General features: G+C 45.9%; 1 protein-coding gene across 1 annotated transcript; it reads right to left on the bottom strand.

Moving 5' to 3' along the window:
* Positions 1-1,593: 1,593 nt before the first annotated feature.
* On the bottom strand, positions 1,594-24,694 carry LOC146356421 (vomeronasal type-2 receptor 26-like). The gene is made up of 8 exons (XM_084830109.1): positions 24,632-24,694; positions 23,751-23,769; positions 21,825-21,918; positions 21,414-21,481; positions 20,395-20,665; positions 9,719-9,878; positions 5,494-5,620; positions 1,594-2,504 (listed from the first exon to the last, which is right to left on the bottom strand). The coding sequence occupies exons 1-8, from the start codon at positions 24,692-24,694 to the stop codon at positions 1,594-1,596; spliced, it is 1,713 nt and encodes a 570-aa protein (XP_084686235.1).
* Positions 24,695-26,480: the final 1,786 nt, after the last annotated feature.

Raw genomic sequence — 26,480 nt, 5'->3', positions numbered from 1 at the left:
TAATCAAAGCTATGGTTTTCCCAGTTGCAAATTATGGCTGTGAGAGCTGGACTATACGGAAGGCTGAGCGCCGAAGAATTGATGCTTTCGAACTGTGGTGCTGGAGAAGACTCTTACGAGTGCCCTGGACTGCAAGGAGGTCAAATCAGTCCATCCTAAAGGAAATCAACCCTGAGTGCTCATTGGAAGGACAGATAATGAAGCTGAAGCTCAAATATTTCAGCCACCGAATGCGAAGAGAAAACTCCCTGGAAAAGACCCTGATGCTGGGAAAGACTGAAGGCAAAAGGAGAAGGGGACGGCAGAGGATGAGGTGGCGAGATAGATTCAGAATTTTGAGCAACTCTTTTCTTCCGGTAAATTAATGTTGCGTGGATTGCTGCAGTAAATGGGCCATCTCAGAAATTTTACAGAAATAAATGGCCCATTTACACCTCTAATAATGTGTAGAGGGCCCCTATATGGCCACAGTCTACACACCATTTACTTACCAGAAGAAGAAGAATCACCACTGCAACTCCCTCCAAAAGGCGGTAGCTGAAGGCACTCCACATGGGTCTAGATAATGAGCAGAGGGCTAAATCAGCTGGGCAGGTGGCAGACCAAATCAGACCAAAGCAGCCCAAAGCAGCCAGAGTGCTTCAGGAGCAGTACAACCCACTTCGGGATTTATTTATTTATTTCATTATCCAGCTGAAGAGGTGCAGAGCTCTAAAAATGAATTAATAAAAGCCAAAACACATGAATATTAAAAATAACAACCCTTAACAATCCATCCTACAGGGAAGTAGGTGGTAGTTGGCCATATAAGAGGAAGGAGGGACAGTCCAGCTAAAGCAGGTCCTGAGGGGATCTTTGCCCACCTTCCTTTCTGTCTCCAAATGAAATGTGTTTGAGTAATGCATTCCATGGTCAAGCCAACAGTGATGGAAGTAGATTTGGGAAGGGTCTGGTGGCCCTGAGGAAAAATGGCTAGTCCCTCAGGTGTTCAGAAGGACCAGCAACTCAGTTTGCACAAATTGTTCAGCCTCTGGAGCTAGGCCAGAGTCATCAGAGAGACCCTGTTGGCTCCTTTTGTCACCTCATCCCTGTTGGGTTGGAGCCCAGAATGATCCTCTCTGGCCCTCTGCAGTGGTGGTGATGTTACTCTAACACAGGTGAGACCAGGCCAACAGTTCCCTCCCATTGCCAGGCTCTGAGCTGGCAAAAAGAGGAAGGTGCTTGAGCCCTGCCACTGGGATCCCTCTTTCAAAACCAGTCCTAGAGCCTTCCAGAGCTTCCTAATCCATAGCTTTCTTTGAAAAGCAAACCATGGGCCCCAATCGTGGATCTTTTTCTGTTCAAATATCAAAATGCAGACCCTTTTCCATTCTTCACTGCTAGAGCAATGTCACCCCAAAAGGAAAAGGTTACAATTTTTCTGAAGAGCTCCCTCTCCTTGCAAGGAAGGCTGCCCAGTATTTCTGGATCTCCCTGGACCCTACTGGAAAGCAACAGGGCACTGATACATTCCAGTCTTACCCCTACCAGAAGCTATGGTCCTTATCTGATCCTGGTCGGACCAGAATTCTAACCCATTTCAAGTACTAAAGATCAGATGCCATGCTTGGTTTTCATCATGAGATGCTCCTTTGTATTCAGGTCAGGTCTCAGTAAAATAATGTAGCACTTGGGAAGAAAGATGCAGCCCAGTAACCCAGCACTGGAGGCCAAGATAGAGAAGACCTGCACAGCTACCATGTATTTGCCCTTTGTGCTCAGATAGGAGGGCACAAATGAAAGCCAAACACTGCAAAAGACCAGCATGCTGAAGGTGATCAGTTTGGCTTCATTGAAGGCTGCAGGCAGCTTCCTGGCTAGGAAAGCCACCATGAAGCAGATGGCAGCCAGGAAGCCCATGTAGCCAAGAGCAGTATAGAACATAATTACAGATCCTTCATTGCATTGCTGGATGATCTGTCCAGGCTGAGAGTGCATGTCAGAGTCAGGGAAGGGTGGAGAGATGCCCAGCCAGATGGTACAGATGACAACTTGGACACTGGAACAAGAAGTTACTATGGAGTTTGCAAGACTCTTCCCCAGCCATCTCCTCACTTTGTTCCCTGGCTTTGTGGCCAGGAAGGCCAGAACCACAGTGATGGTTTTGGCCAAAACAGAAGAGACAGCAACAGAGAAGATGATGCTGAAGGCCGTTTGTCGGAGAAGGCAGGTCTCTTTCTTTGGCCAGCCAATGAATAGGAAGGAGGACAAGAAGGAAAGCAGGAGGGAGATCAAGAGAATGTAGGACAGGTCCCGGTTATTAGATTTGACCACTGGAGTCTCGAGTAATTTAATGAAGACTACTAAAATGAAACCTGTTGTTAGGGATAAGAATAGGACAAAGGAAGTCAGAATGATCCCCAAAGTTTCATAATAGGACAGAAAAGTTATATCCTTGGGGACACATTGATCTCGGTCGTTGTTTGGATGCTGATCTTCTGGACACTTGGTGCAATGGTCTGCATCTGAAAAGGAGAAGAGTCGCTTCAGCATGACTAACATCAGGTGTCCATCCAGATCTGTGTGTGTTCTGATGACGAAGTTGGAGAGGTCAGGAAACAAGAATTTATAGCTGGGGACAAAGTTTTCTCTGGCAGAGGACCTGCTTGGTGATCAGAAGATACAATCTGTGGCCACATCACAAAAAGCAGGATCTCAGGCACTGTGGCCAGGAATCCCTTTCTGAGAGATTATTTGGTTTAAAGACAGCTTCCTATTTTGTCCAAATGTAGAGTAGCAACTCTATGTAGCTAAACCATGTTTCTGGATAGTATCTATATGCTTATCCTAGTTTTATCTAATTAGTAACAAGCAGGCCCAAGCAATAAGCTCTGTCTCTGAGCAGGGGTTTGAACTTGGGTCTCCCCTGTCCAAGCCCAGTACTCCAGCTGCATCATCAGTCTGGCTACTTCCAAGTAGGGATGTCAGAGAATTCTGCCACGGATCTCGGTGAGGCCGAATGCCAATGCATTCGCCCCCCCGAACTCCGTGGCGGAATGGCCTGCCACCCCCCCGCCCCCAGCGGATCCCCCCCGGGATGAGATGTACCTGTGGTGGATCTTCCAGGTGGCGGTGGCTCTGGCAGCGTTTTTGGCGGCGGCAGCTGTGGCGGCTGGTCTTCCGACCGGCTGCCACTGCTGCCATTTCCAGGCTTGTAAAAAAAAAAAAGATGTGATAGGCTACGTAAAGATTTACGTAGCCTATCATGGCTAGGTTCAAAAAAAAAAAAACAAGACCGTGATAGGCTATGTAAATCTTTACGTAGCCTATCATGGCTGGGTGGGTTTAAAAACAAAACCATGTACGCAAATGGCGGCGGCTACGGCCGCAGCCATTTGCATTCCTTATGTTTGCCATCTTAATCTACGTAAATATTTACTCAGAGTATGATGGCGAAAATAAAGGGGAACGCAAATAGTGTAGCAGGAGCTATTTGTGTCCCTTTTTGATTCGCCGTTTTAGCCTACGTAAATCTTTATGTAGGCTAAAACTAGGGATGTACGAAAGTCACTTACCTTTTCACGAAATTTGATTTGAGGTGGGGGGGAGGCACTCCATCCCTCCACCTGAAATTCTGGCTGGGGGGGAGGTGCTCCGTCCCTCCCCCCCAAAATTCTGGCCGGGGGGGGAGGCGCTCCGTCCCCCCCCTGAATCCTGGCCGGGCGGGAATGCAAATGGCGGCAGCCGTTTGCGTCCCTGCAGTCAGCCATGATAGGCTACATAAATGTTTAGGTAGCCTATCAAGGCTGAGTAAAAAAACACAAAAAAGCGCGTATGCAAATGGCGGCACCCATGGGCGCTGCCATTTGCGTTCCTTATTTTGGCACGTCTAGTCTACGTAAACATTTACATAGACTACGGCGAAAATAAGGGGAACGCAAATAGTGTAGCGTCACGGTATTTTTAAAAAATCTAGCCATGATAGGCTACGTAAATCTTTATGTAGCCTATCACGGTTTTTTTTTTTTACTGGAAATGGCGGCGGCGGCAGCCGGTTGGAAGACCGGCCACCGCCGCCACCGCCGCACCGCCGCTGCACTGCCGCCGGAGCCGCTGCCGCCACCAGGAAGATTCGCCTAAGGTAAGTCTCATCCCGGGGGAGGCAGGGGGGCAGACCGTTTTGCCACCGATTTCAGGGGGCCGAATGAGCTGGCTTTCGGCCTCTCTGAGATTCGTGGCAAAATTCTCTGACATCCCTAGCTAAAACGGTGAATTAAAAAGGGACGCAAATAGCGCCCGCTACGCTATTTGTGTTCCCCTTTATTTTCGCCATCATACTCTGCGTAAATATTTACGTAGATTAAGATGGCAAAAATAAGGAAAACAAATGGCAGTGGCCGTAGCCACCGCCATTTGCGTTCACAGTTGTTGTTGTTTTTTTTACCCAGAGCGCTTCCCCCCCCAGCGAGGATTCTGGTGGGAGGGATGGAAGGCCTCCCCCCCACCACCATCAACATAATCCGTGAAAGGTAAGTGACTTTCGTACATCCCTACTTCCAAGGGCAGTCTGTTAAGTTTCAAACCCAAAGTACCAATCCTTCATAAAGTCTAGGTATCTTATCCTTTCCTGAAAATAAAAATAAAAAAATGCTAAAGGGGTTTAAAGGAGTAGAAGACTGAATCGACACTGGACAGGAGGCTGGTCTGATCAAGAGAGATTTGGGGGTTGTTGTGGGGCAGATGTTTCCAAACTTTGCACCTTGAACTTTACACCATTTTCACAGCCCCTTTTCTACCAATGAATGCCTGCCTCTCTGCCACAGAATTACAGCACATTGCAGACAATTCTCTCTATATAATGGTAGATTGGCCTACGTCTTTGATGACATCCCTGCTCCAGTCATGTTAAATGCAGACCTTTTTTAAGGGAGTGTTTTAAAGGGTGCACTGTGCACAGTGGAGGCTGGTGGCTCCAGTTTTGGTGGCGCCATGAATGCATTCTGAGTTTCAGTCAGAACCAGCCAGAACACTGAAGGAGCTATCAAAACTGTTGAAGCCTATCCCCAAAATGTGTGCAGCACCTTGGATAGGATTACGTACAAACAGTTAGGATGATTTACAAACCAGAGAAATAACAGATAAGATAAGAAGATCAATTAATCACAATCAAAATAAAACAAAGTACAACAGCATCAAAATGTGGTAGAATGGACAAACCCATCATTAAAACCAGATTCACTCTATGTGCTGAAATGTCTGGGCAAATAAAGACATCTTCACCTGGCATTACAAAGGCACTACAGTCAATGAGCCTTCCTGGGGATGGCATTCCAATAGTGGGGTGCCACAACCAAAAAGGCCCTCCATGGGGTCACCAGTCCCCTCATTTCAGATGGCAGGGGGATGTAGAAGAGAGCCTCTGATTACAAATGTGGTGTTGAGGCAGAAAAACACCCCACCTCAAATATTTGCTCTGTTTCCAAAGGGAGCACCCATTCCTCTGAGGTCACCCACCTTCCTGAGTGGAAATTGTCCCTTCCGCACATGGAGCGCAAGCATAGCAGCAAGGTGGCTCTCCTTCCTGGAACTCCTTGGCATATCCAGGGCGACAGCTCTCTGTGCACCTGGAACGAGGCACAGTCTAGCGGTAAAGAGATCAAGCAGAAAGGAAAATGTCTTAGTAGCATTTGTGTCTATGGAAATGAATCTAAATGTTTGGCATGGACCGGATGAGATCTCTAGTCCCAGCGACCTGAAGTGACCCCAGGATGATCTTTGGGCTGTTCATTTGTTTGTTTCAAGATTTAGATCACACTTTTTTCTGTGGTTGGACTTGATGGTCTTGTAGACCCTTTCCAACCCTACTATTCTATGATTCTACATAAGTAGATTTAATGCAGAGGGCAAAACTGAAAGGTAACGGGGACAATAATTAAATGATTTAAGGGTGCAATCCTATTGGGACAGTCAGCCACCTCTGAACTCAGAGGCAGAGAACTCCGTCTTTGTGGCTATAGACCCGCTTTTGGCTGTCTACTGGGGGGCTTCTTCGACAGGGGGCAGGGAGGCTGTATGATGCATATGAAATGTTATAATGATGCCTCCAGGGTCTCCTCCCCTCCCTGTCTCCAGGAAGACTCCTTTTTCGCCTCCTCCGTGCTGTAGTTACAAGTGCAGATATGGGGAAGAGACATGCCAAGTACAATGTGGGAGGGGAGAGGGAAGGACTGCAGTTCCCCAAAATCAAAACATCCTATGGCTGTCTAGACACTATCCAGCAGCCCTGGGATTGCTTTGCCCCATGCAAAACAGAACTAACAAGAGAAACAGAACAGCCACCATAAAACACACCAGTGAAGAGAGATTACTAGATGCTACGGTGCGCAGGGACCCCCTGATCCGAATGGATAGCAGCTTCATGGCTTCCAAGGCAGGCCCAATTTGGCTTGGGCTTATTCTCTCTCCCCCCCTGGTCCAACTTGGCTCCAAACCTGAAGTGGGATTTGGAGGGCCAAATCCAGCTGCACCCCCAGATGCCCCCGTGGAAACCCCTAGCTTCTTGCCTGGGACTCATCCTCTTGCAGCAGCGACAGCAGTGATGGAGGCAGTGGCTGTGGAGATGATGATGGTGATGGTGATGGGTGGCTCAGGTAAGGACCTGGAGCTGCCGGCGTGGCTGGGCCAAGGGGGCTGAAGTGCACCAAAGTTCCTCAGAGAAACCCTGACAAACTCCAGGCTACCTCATGCACCCTCAACTTTGCCTCAGAAGGGGCCCAAAGTGGCCCAAAGGAGCCCGTTTCAACTCAGACTTTGGGCCTTGGGCCAAAGTTGTGCACCACCCTACTAGACACCTCATATATATTAACCTCATATTATTAGAGCTTAACGAATGCCACAAGCCCCAAATATGACATGAATTGGTTCCCCTACACACACTAACCAATTCTAACAGTTCCCCCTAACCACCAACTCTAACAATACTCTCTCTAGCAATGAAACAAACACAGGCAGATCTCTCCAATATATACAGTATCCCACGCCCCCTTCTCCACCACTGCCTGATTGGAGACTGCTGGGTTACGTTCAGCCCTAATCTGGCAGTTGGAGTTGCCATTCGTCAAAGCCCACCCCCTCCTCCTCTCTTGCTCTCTGAGTTTTCACAAGTTGATACATTTAGAGGCAAGCTGTCTGGGCTTCAGAAGGCATCGGAATAGCTCTGAATAGGGATGTAAGAGAATTCCGCCACGGATCTCGGTGAGGCCGAATGCCAGTGCATTCGGCCCCCCGAAATCTGTGGTGGAAAGAAGCCCCCACCCCCCAACCCATGAAAGGCACGCGAAACGGAGCACTTACCTGTTGCCGTCTGTGCTGACTTGTGAATGGCGGCCACCCTGTGGCCACCATTCACTTCTTCATCATAGCCGTGATAGGCTACGTAAATACTTACGTAGCCTATCACAGCTAACGCAGCAATGCCTTTTGCGTCCCTGCGGAGGCTGTGATAGGCTATGTAAGTATTTACGTAGCCTATCACGGCGAGCCAAAAAAAAAAAAAAAGCATATGCAAATGGCGGCGGCTACGGCAGACGCCATTTGTGTTCCCTTTTTTTCATTGTTTTAGCCTACGTAAATATTTACGTAGGCTAAAACAGTGAAAAAAAGGGAACGCAAATGGCGGCCGCCGTAGCCGCCGCCGTTTGCGTACGCTTTTTTTTTTTTTGCAGGCCGCCCAGTGGCCAGATGTCCAGCTGCAGGCGGCCCTGGCCGGCGGGTCCGCAGAGCGGAGCCAGATGGATTAGGATTTGGGGGGGGAGGTGCGGAGCGCCTCCCCCCCACCGCGAATCACCCCATAGAAAAGGTAAGTGACTTCCGTACATCCCTAGTACTGAAGTGGTTAGGCAGTGACCCGCTTTGGTTCGGACTGCCCTGGTTCTGGTCTGATCCACTATGGATCTTCCTGAGGGACCCCCGAAGCACCCCAATTCACTTCAGTATTCGGGTTTGGCACCAAAGCGAAGTACAGCTCCAGTATTAACCATATTTTATTAGAGTTTAACAGATGGCATAGGCCCCAAATATGACACTACTCGTTTCCCCTACCTGATTAAAATGCCTGGGCCACACAATGGTTTCTGGGTTAATGGTGAGCTTTCTCTCTGTGGATGCTTCTCTCCTTATACTCCCAATTTTCACTCTACCTCGAGTTGAATTGGGAAACAGCACCCAATTCATGAATTCAAAGTCAGCTCCCAGCTCCCCATTCTCGTCCAGATGCAGTCCACTCACAGAAGCATTAGAAATCTGGACATCTCTTAGAAAAACATGAAGCTAGAATGAGAGGAAAAGCAGCCAGGATTTTTTTAAAAAATATGAAAACATACTCAATGTCTTTTCTAGGGATGTACAGCTTTTGTTAAATCTGTTCTGTCCATGTTTCATGGATTCTCAAGCCTCTCCCAGCATGTACCTACCTGGACACTACAATCAATATCTGAGTTCTTCCTCTGACTGCCTCCTCAGAAGGAGGCTCAGAAGGTTGCCATAAGAGACAGGGCCTTATCAGTGGTAGCACCCTGATTGTGAAATGTTCTCCCCACTGAAGTCCGTCTGGAACCAACAATGTCATCTTCTTAGGTGCCTGGTTAAGAATGCCCTCTATTCCAGACATTTCATGTCATACTGTGACACATTTACCTCACTTGCTTTTATCAGATCTGTTATCTTACTGTAACCATATTTGAGTTTAATTTTTTTTTAAAATGTAGATTTAAGATTTTATATTCTGTTTTTATTATCTTCTATTTGTGGTTTGTAATTTTTGTGATCCAACCAGAAGACTTTGGCCATTGGGTGGTATAGAAATAGATAAATACATTCATCCATTTGTAAATATATAGTAAATAAACATCTACGCTGTTTAAAAAGAAAGATGGAGAGATCATGCCTCATTCCCTGAGAGGGGAAGTCAAGAGCCTTCAAACATGCCACCCCCTCTCTGGCCCCCCAGCTTGGTTTTCTAAGCCATGAAGGGCAAGGGTTGAGAGGGCACATGATTGGTGGCCTCATTGCAAGCGCCTTGCCCACTTCATCAAGCACAATAACAGAAACAGATCTCACGAGATCAAGCAGGAAGAGGCATCAGACAACTCAACGGAATCCACCTCAAGTATAGGATAAACTTTACTGCAAAGACAAATGATTTTAACCTCAACATTCTTCAAAAAAAGATAACCACTCTTTCCTGATGGGTCCGGGGGGGAGGGGACATTTTTAGGATAGTGCATTAATAATCTCTGGACCACTCAGAATAAGTCCCCAGGGAGGCTGCTTGAGGAGGCAAAGGAGGCATCAAAATAAGCTCTGTTTGTTGCTGGCACTGCCGCACAGTAAGGATGATTACAAAACATGCTCAGTCATTTTGGTCATGAATCTTTTGCCATTTGCGATGGTCAGCGATGGCTGGTGGCTTGTATTTAAATGGGGTGGTGAATATGCACTGGCTTTCTATCAGAACCCTAAAGGAGCTATCTATGGTTCTGAAGCCATTTTGGGGATAGGGTTGAGCACTGTGGATAGCTCCTTTAGAGGTCTGACTGGTTCTGAGTGAAAGCCAGAGTGGATTCATAGCCCCACTGAAATAGGAGCCACCAGCCTCCACTGGGGGTGGTGTTGCAAAAGGAAAAGGGAATACCTGCCATGGCTGCAGCCTTTGGTGTTCCCGCCTGCCTCCTCCACCCACCGTCAACATCCGTTTTGATCGGGACGAATATGCCACATCTAAGGCATGTGCCACAGCTTGGACACTGTTGTAGGTACTGAAGCTGTCTTGTGATAGGGCTCGCTCTATCTCCTCCTGGGGCAGCATGTCCAGTCTGTCTTTCTCTGTGCATCTTGCCCAGCTTTTCGTGGATAATGCATGCTTCGAATAGAAACAGTGAAAGGCATTCTGCCAAAACTGGTTAGTAGCAAAAGAAAATGGTTCGTAGTACTCATATTTTGTCCTTTGGGGGGTTTTCCTTATGGAGGACAAACAACCATGGAGAAATGGAAAGTAAGAAGGGTCATCAGACAAGATCATGTTGATATCCTGAAAAGTTGTTGTGATCCAGAGTTTTGCCCCAGTTTGTTTCTTTTCAAGTATTTCTTGTATTACGAGAATTGGAAAAAAGCCATAGTGAGAGTCCACATAGAAAACCATTACTTGGACTGTTCTCCACATGACAGGTAGATCATTCTCAGACATTTTGGACACAATATTTCGTGGTAGTCTTTTTGAGAAGGCAACACAAATCCCATGACTGATAATGCGGGGTATCAAGGTCCTCATGAATCTCTCTCCATTGTCGGTGTCTGGAGCATAGATTCCAATCCACGTCCATCTGAAAAACAGGAGGAGCTGGACAATCCCTGGGTACTGAGTTTCTTCCCTTGGGGCCATCCGGTAGACAAAAGGAAACTGAGTTTTATCATTAGGAACATGTGCAACAAAGCCATAACTCATCTAGTGAAGAAAAGACAAGACTAGTGTTTAGATTTTTTTCTTTTTTTTTTTTGAGGACATCGTATTGTTTTGTTTCATTCTGGTGCTGGTTTTAATATGGTTTTATCATGCTGTGTTATTTTGCTTTCATTTTTCTACCTTGTTTTTAATGTATTGTAAATCAATCAATCAATCAATCAAAATGAAGATCAAATAATTGTTGACCAGAAATTATTAATTTCTAACAAAATGTGTGTCACTATGGTAGGTGTGGGGTATATGTTGAGGTGGGGTGCCAAAATACCCCAATGATCCTTTTTGGTGCAGCCATTCTGTGTGCGAGTTGCCAAAGAACTACACTGGTCTCCTTGACAGTGGAACCCAAGCCACTCCACCCCGTCTCAGAACAACAACATCCCAAAGGCACTGCCTTTCTTTTCCCCAGATGAGCAGATGATAATCTTGTATGAGTTAGAGCTGTACAGTTGAAGACCCCACTAGATGTAGGTTGAACCTGCTCCTTGCCTTCAGTGAGCCCTCCATAAAGGGATGATTTAGCCCTCCCACACACAACTCTGTTCCTGAAACTGTTTGGGGGGCACACTAGAGCATTATTCAGGAATTAAAGACAAGAAGGGGCAACATGAGCAGAAAAAGCTGCAGGACCATGCTTTTAGCCAAGGGGTGGGCAACATTATGGGTCCAAAGGGCACCGTTGCCACCAGACTTGGCCATGAACCTTAAATAGTTTCATAGCAAGCACCCTACAGTCCATCAAACACATTTGGGTCACATTAGCACCTCATTCAGGTATTACAGCCATGTATTGACAATACGAGCAGAAAAGGCTGTGGGGGTGTGCCTTTAGCTCAGTGGTGGGTAACATCATAAGAAGATCATAAGAAGAGACATGTTAGGTCAGACCAAGGGTCCATTTAGTCCAGCATTCTGTTCATATCATGGCCAAACAGTGCCCATGTGGAACTCGAGCAGAAGATGTGTGAAACAGCACCCTCCTGCCCATGTCCCTAATACTGGAGGTAACATGCATCTGAGTGGTGGATTGTCCCCATTGGAAGCCAGTGGGGGCTAAAACCCACCACTGTCATCAGAACCAGTTCCCCAGCTGAAAGCCAAGGGTAGCATCCAACAGAATTCCTACTTAGAGTAGACCCATTGAAATGAATGGGACAAATTAGTCACCCCAAGTGATTCTGCTGGGAAAGAAAAGTGCGCAGGGAGAGTGCACCATGTTTCCCAGCATGATCAGGATTGCAGTCTGTGTGGAAATCAGCAGCACAACCATGGTGGTGACCAGGTGGAGGCCGTATGCATGTTACCCCACCTCCCCTGCTTTGCTTCTCCCCTGTTGCCGTCTGTGTCATGCTGGCTTCCCTATGTTCTAGTGTAACTTCAGCAGTGAGGTGATGGGAATCTTCTCGACAAGCGCTTAAGGACCCTGGAAGGTCAGGATGAACCTTGGAAGAGTTTTAAATGGTAATTAACATGGTACATGAAAACTGCATATGGGAGCCAAAGGCTGGTTGGGCTCTGCTTCAGTCCAAATGCCACTGAATGATGAGAAATTGGGGTTGGAAGGGTTCTGAGCCTGTGGTCCGTTGGCACCTGCCCCACCACTCCAGCTCCTGAGGCTAGAACTGATCATGGTCCTCCTCTGGCCACACTTTTTGATGTCCTGGCTCCCATTCCAAAGCTCCACTGCTGCCACTACCCATCTTCAACACACACTCCAGAGGACCATCTTCCCCAGTGGGCAGAGGTGCCGTGAAATGGAATCCGAACATAGCAAGTGCTCAGCTCACATTTCTATGCACCTCACATCCCCTCCACTCCCAATTCATACCTGTGGGATTTTGTAGATGCCTGACATGGTTGAAATCAGGATGGAGAGGTCAGATTCAGCCCCTTCAAGGACAGCCAGCACGTGATACTGTCTCCCACAGTGGTAATTTGGAAGATTGCTTTCGCCACCAGCAGGCAGCTGTAGCATCGCATAGGAAGTGGTTCTTCCATCAAAATAGGACTTATAGACATCGTAGCCCAGAGTGATGTTGGGTAAGAGCCTGGGATTCTGGTTGATCTCCTGAATGGCAAACAAGAAGGCCAGGATGTGCCAGTACCTTGGCTCTAGCAAACTACAAAACAATAAATGAAATGAAAATAGATCAGTCACCCTGTCATCCTCCATTCAATGAAAACAAAATCTCATTTACTTTCTTTTATAAATCTAAAAGGCAATATAAATCTCAGAAGAGCCTATCCTTACATAATGGTTTGTATGTTTGTAGGAAGCAGGAAATCTAACCTTGTTGTAAGGTATATACATATCCCGTTGCCATTTAAAAACAAAGATGGAGAGATTATGCTTCATTCCTTGAGAGGGCAAGTCCACAGCCTTTAAATAACTCAAACTGTCTCAGCATTTTGTCTCATGTTGTCTCAGCATTTTGTTGTTGTTGTTGTTTTGTCTCATGTTGTCTCAGCATTTTGTTGTTGTTGTTGTTGTTGTTCAGTCATTAAGTTGACTTGGGTTCCACTGTCAAGGAGACCAGTGTAGTTCTTTGGCAACTCGCACACAGAACGGCTGCACCAAAAAGGATCATTGGGGTATTTTGGCACCATGTTGAATGATCCTTTATGGTGCAGCCATTCTGTGTGCGAGTTGCCAAAGAACTACACTGGTCTCCTTGACAGTGGAACCCAAGTCAACTTAATGACTGAACAACAACAACAACAAAAACAAAATGCTGGAGAGTCTTCTCCAGCACCACAGTTTGAAAGCATCAATTCTTCGGCGCTCAGCCTTCCTTACAGTCCAGCTCTCACAGCCATACATTACTACTGGGAAAACCATAGTTTTGATTAGACGGACCTTTGTCGGCAAGGTGATGTCTCTGCTTCTTACTATGCTGTCTAGGTTTGCCATAGCTTTCCTCCCAAGGAACAAGCGTCTTTTAATTTCATGGCTACAGTCACCGTCTCCGGTGATCTTGGAGCCCAAGAAAATAAAATCTGTCACTGCTTCCATTTCTACCCCTTCTATATGCCAGGAAGTGATGGGGCCAGATGCCATGATCTTCATTTTTTTAATGTTGAGTTTCAAAACAGCTTTTTCACTCTCCTCTTTCACCCTCAACAAGAGGCTCTTGAGATCCTCTTCACTTTCTGCCATTAGGGTGGTATCGTCTGCATATCGGAGGTTGTTGATAATTCTCCAGCAATCTTAATTCCGACCTGTGATTCATCCAACCCAGCATTTCTCATGATGTACTCTGCATATAAGTTAAATAAGCAGGGCGACAATATGCAGCCTTGTTGTACTCCTTTCCCAATTTTGAACCATTCGGTTGTTCCATGTCTGGTTCTTACTGTTGCTTCTTGACCCTCATACAGGTTTCTCAGGAGACAGGTGAGGTGGTCTGGTACTCCCATCTCTTTAAGAATTTGCCAGAGTTTGTTGTGATCCACACAATCAAAGCTTTAGCGTAGTCAATGAGTCTTGGCATTTTACAAGATATTTAAACACATTAAACAAAGTTGAAAAACAATTACATAAAAACATATGAACAGGCAGCGTGTAGGGGTTCCCCACCATCTGCACTGGCTACTAGGGATGCTTACCTTGCCAGCCAGAGCCATTCACCTCCTCCACACCAATCACCATTTCTTTTTTAAAAAGGTGGAGATCGGCAGAATGTCCCCATAGACTTATATACAAAATAGAGCCATGAATAGAGCAGGGAGGAGGCAAACAGCTTTGGGGGAAGAAGCAGCCGAGTGCTGTCCCACCTCCAATCCAATCCTCTTGGAGTAGAGGTAAGTAGTGCTGATCCACCGTGGATTCCAAAGAATCTAGCCTCATTTGAATCTGTGGCAGATTTGTCCAACATCCATAGCAGTATGTATACAGAGAGTAGTGTCCAACGGTGATGTTCCACAAATTCAAATACCACTAGCGGAGCTCTGCTTAATCTTTCTGTTGCACAACCAGTTGTAAAGCATGCACAAAGTTGTTGTGCAATAGGTTGCACAAGGGGTTCCACATCAAGTTGCATAATGGATGCAAGCAGTGCCCTACCTGAAGGAGAATGCCCCATGGGTTGCACGACAGGTTGCAGAACGGGTGACACAATGTGTTGCACAAGCATAATGCAAAACTGCTTACACAGCCACTCTTGTGCATAGTTGAGAACCTAGTTTCCTCTAGCACAATGTCATTTGTGCTAAGAGAGTGACACAGTTGGATACTGCCCAGACAACATACATTGAAAGCAATTATAATCACCCTTGGACAAATCCAGAACTTGATTACAAACTCATCATATGCTGTCAAATGCCTGAGAGAAATGTCTACACACATACATACATACATACATACATGCATATTCAATGAACATTTCTGGATCTACAAACTCAGAACTCTTAGTGCAAATGGCTTTAATCTGGAGGGCAATTCATAGACTTTACCCCAATCATACCTTTTGGGTGTTATTTTTTTTTGGGGGGGGGGTTCTCATAAAAAGCTTTCCAGGCATTCCAAACTGGTACTCCTGATACCCATTTAGCAGCACAGCTACTGATGAGGGCAGAAGCTGGATGTTTAGCTTCAATATATTTTTGGAATACTCTGTTGTTAGTGTTTCTAACTCTGTTACTCCCCCCCGGAATCCTCCATGGCCGGCTGTGCTCCGCGGCAGCTCTGCGGAGCAGCCGGCCAGGCCCGGCCAGGCCAGAGCCGTCCACAGCCAGATTTCCGTCCGCGGAAGGCTCTGGGTAAAAAAAACAAAACGCGTACGCAAATGGCGGTGGCTACGGCCGCCGCCATTTGCGTTACTTATTTTTGACGTCTTAATCTACGTAAATATTTATGTAGACTAAGACGGCGAAAATAAGGGGAACGCAAATAGCGTAGCGGGTGCTATTTGCGTCCCTTTCTGATTCGCCGTTTTAGCCTACGTAAATATTTACGTAGGCTAAAACGGGGAATCAGAAAGGGACACAAATAGCACCCGCTACGCTATTTGCGTTCCCCTTTATTTTCGCCGTCATAGTCTACATAAATATTTACGTAGATTAAGAGGGCAAAAATAAGGAATGCAAATGGCGGCGGCCGTAGCCGCCACCATTTGCGTACGCGGTTTTTTTTTTTTAACCCACCCAGCCATGATAGGCTATGTAAATCTTTATGTAGCCTATCACGTCTTTCTTTCTTTCTTTCTTTCTTTCTTTCTTTCTTTCTTTCTTTCTTTCTCTTTCTTTCTTTCTTTCTTTCTCTTTCTTTTTTTTTTTACAAGAGTCGAAATGGCGGCAGCGGCAGCCGGTCGGAAGACCAGCCACCGCCGCCGCCGCTGCCCGGAAGATCCGCCCCAGGTGAGTCTCGTCCCGGGGGGGATCCACGGGGGGGTGGGGGGTGGCAGGCCGTTCCACCATGGAGCTCAGGGGGCTGAATGCTCTGGCATTCAGCCTCACCGTGATCTGTGGTGGAATTCTCTGCCATCCCTACTCCTGATATCCATTTAACAGCACAGGTACTGATGAGGGCAGAAGCCGAAATGTGTACCTTAAAATATACTTTTTTTAATACTCTGTTCTCAGTCTTTCTATGTTACTTATATAAGAATCTATCTTATATAAAGATTAAAAAGCCCCACTGGTTTGAGACCAGAGTTAGGACTATCTAAGGGTTTACGGATTACTTAACCTGTTCCGCTGGGGCTGTCCGCTGGGGGGGGAGAAGAGGCAATCCATCCCTCCCCCCCAAATCCTCCCCAGACAGCTCCGCTCCACATATATATTTACATAGCCTATCACGGCAAAAGGCAGGGATGCAAATGGCGTCCCTGCATTAGTTGTGAATAGGCTACATAAATACTTACGTAGCCTATCATGGCTAAAGTACAGAGGAAATGGCGGCTGCAGACTGGGGCAGCCATTCACAGGGCAGCGGACGGCTGACAAAGGTAGGCTCCGTCCCGGGGGGATTCCGCGGGGTGGTGGTGGGGATTTCTCCATTCTGCTACGGACTCGGAAGGGGGGTGGATTCTAAAGAGTCTGGCCTCACTGGAGTCCGTGGCGGAATTCTCTAAGATCCCTAGGACTATCTCATGTTGGCTCAAGCTTCATGACGCCAGAAAATCAGAAGCTAAGGCTGATGCCCTAACTCAGTGGTCTGGTCTCCAAATATTTTTGATAATGCACCCCTGTCAGTAAAAATATTTTGAGCACCCCCCCACATATAAATAGAGTGTGTTCACTAGCTGAATATACCCTGGTGAGAGACACAATCCTTGAATGTCCTTTTCCCACCAAACAGAAATTAGGAGCAAGTATCAGGGCCTTTGTGCTGCATTTCTGGTATAAACCATGTGGTTTGTGACACTGGATCCTTTTGTTCCCTCCACCTCTTTGGATTGGGGCCCATGTGCTGCATTTCTGCTTTCAGGAAGGTGGTGTGAGGCCTGGATCCTTCTGCTACCTGCACCTGTGCATTCCATCCTCCGCCCTCCCATCCTCTCTCCTCCCTTCTCCAAGGGTCAAACTACATGTTACTTTAAAGATGTTCCTAGGTGTCTTCTTGTTTTACTCAACACTAAGCTCATCGGACCTCCGATGGACCAGGACCCTAGAGTGGGGGCTTTATGCCTTTGCCCCATTTCCATTACAACTGGATGCCATTTTGGCAAATGCAGCTTGGAGGCATGGGGGGTGGATGGAGGAAGAGGTGATCCAGATGCCATCTGCAGTGAGGGGGGCCAAGTTTTAAAGTCTCCCTACCCCCCACCCCCAATGCTCGGGTTCCAATCTGTGTAGTAATGTGCAGTTTCCCATTCTGAGGTCACATTCCATAACTAAAGGAATAGACATGGCAGACAGAAGCCCTCACTAATAAAATTCCTCTGAAAACGCTGGAGTGCCGGCAGCAGCCCAGCTTCAGAGTCAAACAGAGCTGCTATGCTGCCTTAGGTGTTCATGGGCCAGAAAAACCTTAACCATTTTTGAATCACTGCTTAGAATTTCACCAGACTGATGAAAGGCACACCTCCTTCTCAAGCAAGAATAATGTATGTACATAAGTAGTTCTCTCCAAAATTTGAAATGAATTATGACGTGCTGAGCTGTGGTTTGGAGGAAAAAGTAGAAATGTGCCAATTGTAGCACTTTTGAACTTGCTGTACCTGTGGCAACCTTTAATGGAATGATTTAAACTGTTGCACAATTGTAGACCTTATCAGGTAGACTGTGGAGTCCAGGTTTGAAGGTGTCAAACCTTCAACAGGTGTCCTTTTTATAAGCAGCAGCACATTGTAACTCATCCTGACTGAACCTTACTTTTGTAGCTGACCTTCACGAAAGGGGCCCTCCTGTCCCCCTTTAATTACCTTCTTATAGAGAATAATATTATTCACTTGAAAGGAGACATAGCAATATTCATATGTAGAAAATGTTACAAATGTTCAAAGAAGGTCATAGGACTGCATTTAACAAATGAACGAAACAATAGAAATGGCTAATAAGGGTGTTATCAAAACGTTATTCATAAAGCAATGAAAACCAATGTCAGCAGGAACCTTAAGCCTACATCTCCTGCCAGCCCGTAAGGTGATGGTTATTAAACTATCCCAGTATGAAAATGGAAATCCATATCCAGCCACCTAACATAGTTGGTCAGAGATGCTCTCATCGCCTTCAGAGCCAGTCAGAGTAATCAGGCAAAAGCTCCACTTGTGGGAGAGGAAATGGAAAAATATGGAAAATCATCCCAGATAACAAGGAAGACGTAATGGAAGAAGAAGCTATTGTAGGGGTCCAGAACACCTCGATATATTGATCAGAGCTAGGACCAGATCCCATCCCCCGCTCCCATCTTTTCTATCAATTTCCTCAGCTGCATGAACCTACATAGGCATATGTAGGGGGAAGTGTAGGCAGGACCCTGCTTTTCTGCAGATTTGTTGAACAGGCCTGTATGACATATTGCTCACCAGCATATAGGCACGTACTGCCAAACATTCCAAAAGTGAGTTTTGGGATTACTATTACAGGATCTTACTATCAACCAAATGCTGATGTCTCGCTTCAGCTGACACTTATGTTTCAGCAAAACCCCATGAAGTCTGCACAGAGTTGAATTATTCCACAGCAGGCATCTGAATCCATCAGGGCTGCTCTAGACCCTGCAGAATCCAGTGGTCCTTTGGGCCTAGCAGGACCAAACCAACATCCATAGTGCAGCCCTTGACTGAAACAAACCATCAGGTTGCCAGAAGGATTCATTATGTCTACATTTCCATTTTCCAGTTGAATGAACTACTTTCTATGGAAATCTATCTGTCTATCTATGATGGAAAGACCATCAACGGAGTATTCATAAATATACTTAAGTTACATGTTTTGGCTTCCACCCTCATCAGTAACTGTGCTGTTAAAAGGGTATCAGGACTCAGGAGTAGAACTTAGGAATGGCTGGAGATGAAAGTTCCTTAGAAGAAAGAACTGAGGTATGGATGGTATAATGCCTACAAATTGTCTGCCAGATGAAGGCCATTTGGACAAAGAGTTCTGTAGATCCAGCAATTCCCCCCTTTTGTCAAGATTGTCATTATCTTTTGTTTGTCCTATTGGAAACAACTGTAAATCCGTGAGGCTATGTGAAGGTGAATTGAAATGGCTTGCAACAGGCTGCACGCATGCACGCACGCGCGCGCACGCGCACACACACACACACACACACCATGGAGTTCCTGCAAACGGTTACCTCAAATTATCATTGCATCCAGCTGTAAAGGAGACTTGCCCCTCAGAAGGAGAACTGGCTTGTCATTACCCCCCCCCCCACCGCCCCCAGAAGAAGCATTCTTCCCTCAGTCTCTTTGCAATGGCATTGTTAGATATGGGACATACATTCTGTTGATACTTTTCAGGAGGTTACTTCAGATAGGGAATGGGAACAATAAAAATCAGATGTCCTCAAAAATATTATGGAGGGATACTTGAAAGTGTCACCCCCAATTGTCACACCAAGGAACATAGCCTGTTCATTCACTGTCTCTCCAAATATTCAATTGGAATGATGCTGCATTTGGCTCTGCTTACTGCAGAATAGCTGCAACTCAAATACATCCATTTGCTACCTTGTAATAAGCATTTATGCTGGGGATGGAGGGAGAAGCTGTTTGATGGCATTTTGGTTTAGCCTATGCCCAAGAAAGAGACACCATAGCTCTAGCCCATGACTTGTCACAAGGGATGTATGGACTCTGTAAAATCCGCTCTGTCTGTGTTCCACGGATTGTCAGGCACCTCTCGTTCCATCATCCACCCACAGACAGATGTGAATGTATATTTTTTGTCATTCAGAAAAGTATGGAAAAATTATGTAAATGTTTACATAAGTATTTATGTAAGTATTTACATAATTTACCTCAGTACGTCACATTTAGTGTATTGTCCTCTATTACGTTCAACGTTGGCTTGGCAGAAACTTGTGCATTTTTCTACAGATGTATATGCGTAAATTTCAGGAAAGTAAAAAAATCATCTGGATGTCCATGGACTCCACATGAGCTGAGGGGGTCTCTCAGCAGCGGATTCCACAGGTGGGATTCTTAGAAATCCAACCTCATTCAAATCCATCTCAGATTTCTCTAGCATCCCTACTTGTCACAGGGTGTTTGTTCTTTTGGTTGGAACTATGCAAGAAAACTCTAATTGCTGAGCCATATGTGAGCATGCTGAATAAGATACTGCCTTAATGCCAATGATGCTCCAAATTTTCCTTCAAAAGGCACAACAGGGGCAAAGTAGGGAGAGTGAATTACTAGGGATGACCAGGGGTGTGAGGAAATATGGGCAATTTCCAGTAAATGGGGGCAATGGCTGTCCAGGTTGGGAAGCATTTAATCATCACCACTTACCAATCAACTCTGGCTAAAGGGGACTCAGAAAAGTTGTATGGCTGGAGATACTTAAAGTATTGTGAAGATAAGACTCCACTAATGAGGTAGTCTCCTGGCCGGTAGTAATTGAGTGCTCCACCTTGAGTTCTGATTGGATCCGAGGAGCATTTCGCCTTCTGCGTCTTGCAGGCTGCCTGAGGCAGCAACAGCAGCAGCAGGAGTGGCAGTGATACCATGATGGTTCTGGTGTCTTGCTCCTTCTGACTGGTCCTCTCAGCTGCAAACTCAGCTGGTCAGAAGAAGCCAGAAAAGTCTTGCAAGTGCGAGGCTGCAGTATCTTTATAAAGACAGTGTGTTCTGAGCTGAAAGAGAGTTCCACCAAACTGCAGCCAAGTCGTGGTCATCCCAGGCTGCCCTGGATCTCAGCGAAGGAAGCACAGGACCTATTTAATACACCCGGCTTTTCAGGCAAAGTGCAAGAAGTTGCCTCATGTTGCCTTCGATTCTGCTTCTTAGGTCATTGGTCTCAAAGGGAATCTCCAGATGGCAGAAATCGCCCTAGCTTTGGCAAGAATCAGAATCAATCAAGGTGTGTGTTTTTTTATATTTTCAAGAGGAAGCATCATCTCTGCAACTTTATGGACTCTCGGGGTGGTTTGAGCCACAGGTGCAACCCTGGAGAAAAACATGTTTTTGAGAACTCACTAATGAGGCTTCATCATCTGATGTGGGTTGGCGAAGGGTGTGTGTGGGGGAATGACCTTGGACTAACCTTTGTTGGAGAATGAAAAACAAAAAAAGCCAGGATCAAGAAATTCCGTTAGGATGTATACCAGGTGTGGGGAATATGTGGCCTTCCACATGCTGTTGGACTAAGTCCCTTCATCCCCACCCAATGGTGAGGAATTCTGGGAGTCCAAAAACATCTGAGGGGCCACAGTGATAGCAGGAGGGGGAGGAGTCTGGGGTCGGATCCTCGACTCCCCCTTCTGAGGCCGGAGTGCTGTCTCCGACCTCAGAAGGGTTTCGCAACCTACCTTGTGGTTCCTGGGACACTCCTCCAGGGACGATAGGATCGCTCTCAAAGAGATGAACTTTCAGGATGCTGAGAAAACATATGGAGTTTTATTCCAAAAAGTAGACCCATGTTTTCTGGCCCTGAATATGGGCCTTCTTCATGGGTAAGTTTTAATATACATAAATGCCTGTAGACATCTCTGAAAAAGATCCTGAATTCTGCACTGTAACTAATAGGGCTACTTCCTGGAATAAAACCACAACATGTTTGTTTTCTCTTCCTAAGACTGTCTCATTTTTCCAATGGACCTGCTCTGTTAACTATGTATTTTATTTATCTGTTCTATGGATTTTATTGTTGTAAGCCACCTTGGGAGGGCTTCTGCCCTAAACGGCAGCCAAGAAATATTTTAAATAAATAAATATACTACCCCTCCTCCGAACTAATCTCCTCCAAACATCTGCCAAGTTTTTGTGCTAGTTTTGGGCTGTTGTCCGCCACAATCCTGAGTTTTGTGCCACCACCTGAAGTGTGGAAATGATATACCCTTAGGTGTGGCTGGGGGGTGCAAACATTTCCACCTTCTCATATCACTACCAAACTGATGCCATAGTTTTATGCTAGTTTTGTGCCATAAATCCTGGGTTTTGTGCCAGTATCTGAAGCATGAAAAAGACATATGAAAGAGAGCTATGGCTATTGGGCAATATAGAAATGTAATAAATAAATAAATAAATAAATATATACCATTAGGTGTGGTCTGGCGAGGGCTGAAAAACCCACATTGTCATATCACCTTGGCATCTATGCCAAAGTTTTGTGCCAGTTTTGTGCTCTTTTGTGCCACAAATCCCATGGTTTGTGCCACCACCCAAAGCATGAAAATGATATACCCTTAAGTGGACCTGGGCAATGGCTGAAATTTCCACAATCTCATATCACTTCTGAACCCGTGTGCTGGCACCAAGAGTGTGAAAATGTCATACCCCTAGGTGGGGCCTGGTGAAGGCAAAAAATCCACATTCTCATGTCACTTCTGAACCTATGCCAAAGTTTTCTGCTAGTTTAATGCTGTTTTTTCCACAAATCCCAAGTTTGTGCTCCCCTCAAAGTGTGAAAATGACATACGCTTGGAATGGCATGGCAAATAATAGAATATCTATATTCCCATATCACTTCCAAACCTATCTCAGGGTTTTGTGCTAGTTTTGTGCTCTTTTGTGCCATGAATCCAGGATTTTGTGCTGACATCCACAACTGTGTACGGAGATCCTGAGACATCAAATCCAGGAGTTAATTCATTAAAAAACAAACAACAACAACAACAAACACCACCTCACATTTTCATATTATATCACCTAGAACTGTGTCAAAGTTTACTGCTGTTTTGTGCCACAAATCCCGAGTTTTATCATCTACTCTTTATTTAAGTCTTGCTGAGTTCAATGGAGCTTTCTCTATCATGAATAAGGTGAGAGTTTTAGCATTTAAAATTACTGTTTCAGTTGTTCAGACAGTCAGATGTTTAGTTGTTCAGTTGTTCAGATGTTGTAATAAATTAGCATGACCTTTCATGGGTTACAACCAAATTTACAACTCAGGATTTCTGGCACAAACAGCATGAACCTAGCACAAAGCTTTGGCATCAGTTCAGAGGAGATACGAGGATATGCATCTTTTGCCTTCATGAGGCCTCACCCAAGGATATGTCATTTTCACGATTCAGGTGGTTGCATAAATCTCAGGATTTGTGGCACAAAAGAGCACAAAACTAGCACAAAACTTTGGCGTAGGTTCAAAGGAGATATGAGGATATGGATTTTTTGCCTTCATGAGCCCAAGGGTATGTCGTTTTTATGGTTCAGGTGGTGGCACTTCATTGCCACTCAGGAACCGAGGCACCAAAGAGCACAAAACTAGCACAAAACTTTAGCATAGAATTGGAGGAGGTGTGTGTGTGTGTGTGTGTGTGTGTGTGTGTGTTTCTAAACATTCATCATGCCACACCATGGGTATATCATTTTCACACTTTGGGTGGTGGCACAAAATTCAAGATTTGTGGCACAAAACTGGCACAAAAATTTGCCCCAGGTTTGGAGGAGATCCTAGTTGAGGGAGGGAGTCATAGCTAATAGAGCTGATTGGACCTTCAAAGGGAAGACATGGTGTCAGTGTCAGTCCATGGTGTTCTTTGATTCTTGGGGAACTGTCCATAACATAAACAAGTGTTTATTTGTTGTACGATGGCCTTGTAGGCCCCTTCCAACCCTACTATTTTATGATTCTATTCTAAGTATTCATCAATGATGATGTACATTGATCTAGGTCTTTGTTAGGCTGCTGATCTTCTGGATACTTGCTGCAGTGGTCTGCATCTGAAAAGAAGAAGGGTGGGGATAGGGGAGAGGTCAGGAGACAACCTTCTGTAGTAGGACAGGGAGAGACCAAAGTTTCCTGCCAGAGGACCAGCTTTGTGCTCAGACGTTTCCATCCATGGGCTCATCAGCAAAGAAGGATCTCAGGTAGTGGGGCCAGGAAAGCTGTCTCTCTGAGACATTATAGAATGGCTGCCCATCATAATAGAAAAGTCGGGCTTCATGGGTTGACTTTGCATCAAGGCAGCTTCTTATGTTGTTCAAATATGGAGTAGCAAATGTGTTAAGCTAAACATTGCTCAGGGGAGGCTCTGGGCTAGTGTGCATGATCACCAAAGCCTAGTGTGACTTATTGAAGTCATGCTGGATTGCAGTGTGTTCCAGTGGTGATTTTGAACCCTCACTAATTCCAAGGGACTCAAGTCGTTTCATATCTGGTGGAGGAATTCTTCATCAAGCTTTCTTATCTTGTGCATTATACATGGGGAGTTTTGCTGAAGAGTTGTTGTTGTTTTTTTAAACTGAACAGAGAATCTTGCCCCCCCCCTGTTTCCTGAAGCACTCACAAACACACAAAAGAGAGGCTTTAGTCTCACACCTTTAATTCAGTAGTCACAGGTTCTTTACAGATGCAAATCCTCAAAGACTCTCCAGCTACAAAGGAATGACTCCAGGGGATTCAAATGGGATAAACAAAAGTTGCCCACAGTTTGAAAGGGCAGCAGTCTTTCGCCCGCCCCGCCCCTGCTGCTCCCCTGCATAGCCTCTTACGCATCACCAACTGTTTTGAACGTCTAAGCTCCACCCCAGACATTTCCCTCTTAGCTCTGCGTCTCCACCTGGCATCTCTTAGGTCACATACCTCAAGCCCCTCCTCTGCCTGCTCGCTGCTTCGCACAGACGGGGGGTACGGATGAAGCTTCATGCTTAGCCAACTGGGAGTTGGTAACCTGAGAAGCATGCCTATCCATATCTGAACTGGCTTGTGAAAATGCCTCCCCCAGTTCTGGCTGCTCCTCTTCTGAATCTGAGCTGCTAACTATCTCCCTGGGCTCAGAATCAAACCTTACATCAACAGAGCAGGGGAGACCACTGGGCAGACAAAAATGTTTGGGGTTTTTCCCAATGGAAACCCTTTCCTCTAAGGTCACCCACCTTACTGAGTGGAAATTGTCCCTTCTGCACATGGAGCACAAGCACAACAGCAAGGTGGCTCCCCTTCTTGAACCTCCTTGGCATATTTAGGGTGACAGTTCTCAACACACCTGGGACGAGGCGCTGTCTAGCAATAAAGAGAATGCGCACTGAGGAAAAAGTGTTAAGAGTTCGTGTGTCTATGGAAATGAATACTAGATTTTGGAAAGGACCCAATGAGATCTCTAGTCCTAGTGAACCCAGGTGGCACCAGGTACTTCTTTCAGGAAAGGAGTACTAATGCACCAGAGCATGGCAGGGATTTTGCATAGAAATGGTCATTCAGGTCTTTCCAGACCAGCACTGTTGTGCACACTGCGGCCATAAAGTGTCAATCTCTGCAACATTGCACGTGTGAATGGCCCATTGACACCTGTGATGTTGTGTAGATCACCCATGTTTGGCTGCAATGTGTGGTAGTTCCAGAAAGACTCGAGCCATCATTTCTACACAAAATGGTGGCTTGGGGAAGGAGTGGGTGGCTGTTGGACGCTTGTGGACCATGCGGCACTCATGGACAGATCTGGTGAGTGCCACGCGGTCAATGAATGGGGTCCAGGGGGCTAAGTGGAGGGGAGTCCACCCTCATATTGGGTGCCCACTGCATCCCTAGTAGTCACTCTGAATTGCAGTTGACTGTGTAAGAGATGTGTTAGCTAGACTCTTCTTTTATGTTCTGTTATTGCATATTTTTCCCCCCTAAGCTATGTTGTTTGTAATGGCTATTAGTCATTCACAGTAAAATGTATAAGTGAGAGTGAGTGAGCAGTAGGGATGATTATGAGCTCCCACCCATGTTGGTTAGGTCTTACCATAAGTAACATACAGTACACAGTTAACTGTTGAATTTACTTCCATAGGATGTAGTGATGGCCATCAAGTCAGATGTTTTAAAAGGGGATTGGACAAATTCATGGAGGAGAAGGCTATTTATGGCTACTAGTCCTGATGGCTATATGCCACCTCAAGTATCAGAGGCAGTATAACTATGTACACCAGTTACAGTGGGAGGGTGATGTTGCACTCATGTTCTGCTCTGTGTTTTTCATGGGTAGCTGGTTGGCTACTGTATGAAGAGAATGCTAGATAAATGGACCTTGGTTTGATCCACCACAGCTCATCTTATGTTCTTATGAGTCTTACACTCTAGCCATCTACCAGCCTGTTTGAGTTCTCAGAGCTCACCAGGGAGTCAGGGAGCACTTTGGGCTCCACAGCAACCAACCACCTAGTCATGTCCTGAGGTTAAGACTAAATCAAGGGTATTTCCTGTCCCATTGTAAATTGAGAGGGCCCTATGATTGTCATGGAAGCAATGAAGCCCTGAAGCTGCCCAGTCAAGTCTGTCTCAGTATGAATGTTGACGTCTCCCAGAACCATTGTCTTGGGGTTTTCTAACACTATGCTCTCAGCCATCTCTGTCAGGGATACCATTGGGCAGTAGGGTGGGTGGTACATCAACAGCATTGCCAAACTGTCTTACCAGCCCAATGTGAGGTATAGGTCCACATTGCTGT

This window comes from Heloderma suspectum, chromosome 2, assembly GCF_057233095.1.
Source record: "Heloderma suspectum isolate Gila_16-S chromosome 2, 16-S_ref, whole genome shotgun sequence".
In the NCBI taxonomy this organism is placed as follows: domain Eukaryota; kingdom Metazoa; phylum Chordata; class Lepidosauria; order Squamata; family Helodermatidae; genus Heloderma; species Heloderma suspectum.
Note: the sequence above shows the minus strand (reverse complement) of the source record. Positions and strands in the feature narration are given on the sequence as shown.

Excerpts from the sequence above, each read along its gene's own strand:
- LOC146356421 (XM_084830109.1), bottom strand. The coding sequence starts at position 24,694 with ATGAAGCTTCATCCGTACCCCCCGTCTGTGCGAAGCAGCGAGCAGGCA. Across the intron at positions 21,482-21,824 it reads GAGATTAGTTCGGAGGAGGG|CATCCTGAAAGTTCATCTCT; the intron begins GTAGTATATTTA and ends ATGTTTTCTCAG. Across the intron at positions 9,879-20,394 it reads CCTTTAGCCAGAGTTGATTG|CTGGGCAAGATGCACAGAGA; the intron begins GTAAGTGGTGAT and ends ATCCACGAAAAG.